Source organism: Apis dorsata, unplaced genomic scaffold (assembly GCF_000469605.1).
Source record: "Apis dorsata unplaced genomic scaffold, Apis dorsata 1.3 scaffold_347, whole genome shotgun sequence".
NCBI lineage: Eukaryota > Metazoa > Arthropoda > Insecta > Hymenoptera > Apidae > Apis > Apis dorsata.
This window is the reverse complement of record NW_006263614.1, coordinates 22178-22938: the sequence shown is the minus strand read 5'-3', so window position 1 is coordinate 22938 and position 761 is coordinate 22178. Positions and strand designations below refer to the sequence as shown.

Below are 761 nucleotides of genomic sequence, written 5' to 3'. Positions count from 1 at the left end.
ATATATATATATATATATATATATATATATATATATATATATTTACACGTGCGATTATAATAAATATCGACGATTCCAAAGGGATCGAGACACGGCACGATACAGCAAGAGTACGCAGGGCGGCGAACGCGAAGAACGCCAAGAACGACGGATTAATTAGTTTAGTTCGATGCCTAGATGAGTTGCCAATAAAGTAGTTCGTTTCAAACTTGTAGCTAACCTGTATTGTGTGTACGATACCCTTTTCCTCCTTCGTTGTTTCCTCTCCCTCCCTTTTTTTTTTTTTTTTTTTTTTTTTTCTCTTTTTCTCCGTAATAGAAACCTTTCGAACGTAATCTGTATTAATCGCGGCTAATTATACATCGTTTTATTTCATTTCGCCATAAAGATGGGAATATATGTGAGAATAAAATTCTTTTCGAGAGTTTCCACTTTAAAGAAAGTAAAGAGTGAACTCTCGAGAAATTGATCGATTGATTTTTACTCGCACATGTATTCGTATCCTGAGTAACATCCTTATTATTATTTTTTTTTTTTCTTTTGTTTTGAGAGCTGTATAATTTTTTTTTTTTCACTTACTCACTCACGTATGTATTATTGTTTATGTCTCTCTCTCTGTATAACTCATTTGAATCTCAAGTTTAGAGTATTTAATAGAGTATTTAATTGCCATCCGATGGTTTTTATTGTTTTTTTCTTTTTCTTTTTTTTTTCGTATTTTCTATTATTTTCTCTTCTTTTTCGTAGACGATTTATTTTTA

At 30.7% G+C, this 761-nt stretch overlaps 1 protein-coding gene across 6 annotated transcripts in view; it reads left to right on the top strand.

The window, feature by feature from the left end:
* LOC102677757 (RNA-binding protein Musashi homolog Rbp6-like) overlaps positions 1 to 761 on the top strand; it is a 159305-nt gene that overhangs the window by 142793 nt on the left and 15751 nt on the right. For 3 of the 6 annotated variants that reach the window (XM_006618263.2, XM_006618266.2, XM_031511751.1), the window contains one exon: positions 64 to 214. The exons of the other annotated variants lie outside the window; for them this stretch is intronic. In XM_006618263.2, the coding sequence (XP_006618326.1) occupies positions 64 to 156 (93 nt within the window). In that variant the 3' untranslated portion in view covers positions 157 to 214. Of the gene's footprint in view, positions 1 to 63; positions 215 to 761 lie in introns of those variants that run through there. 6 annotated transcript variants of the gene reach the window in all.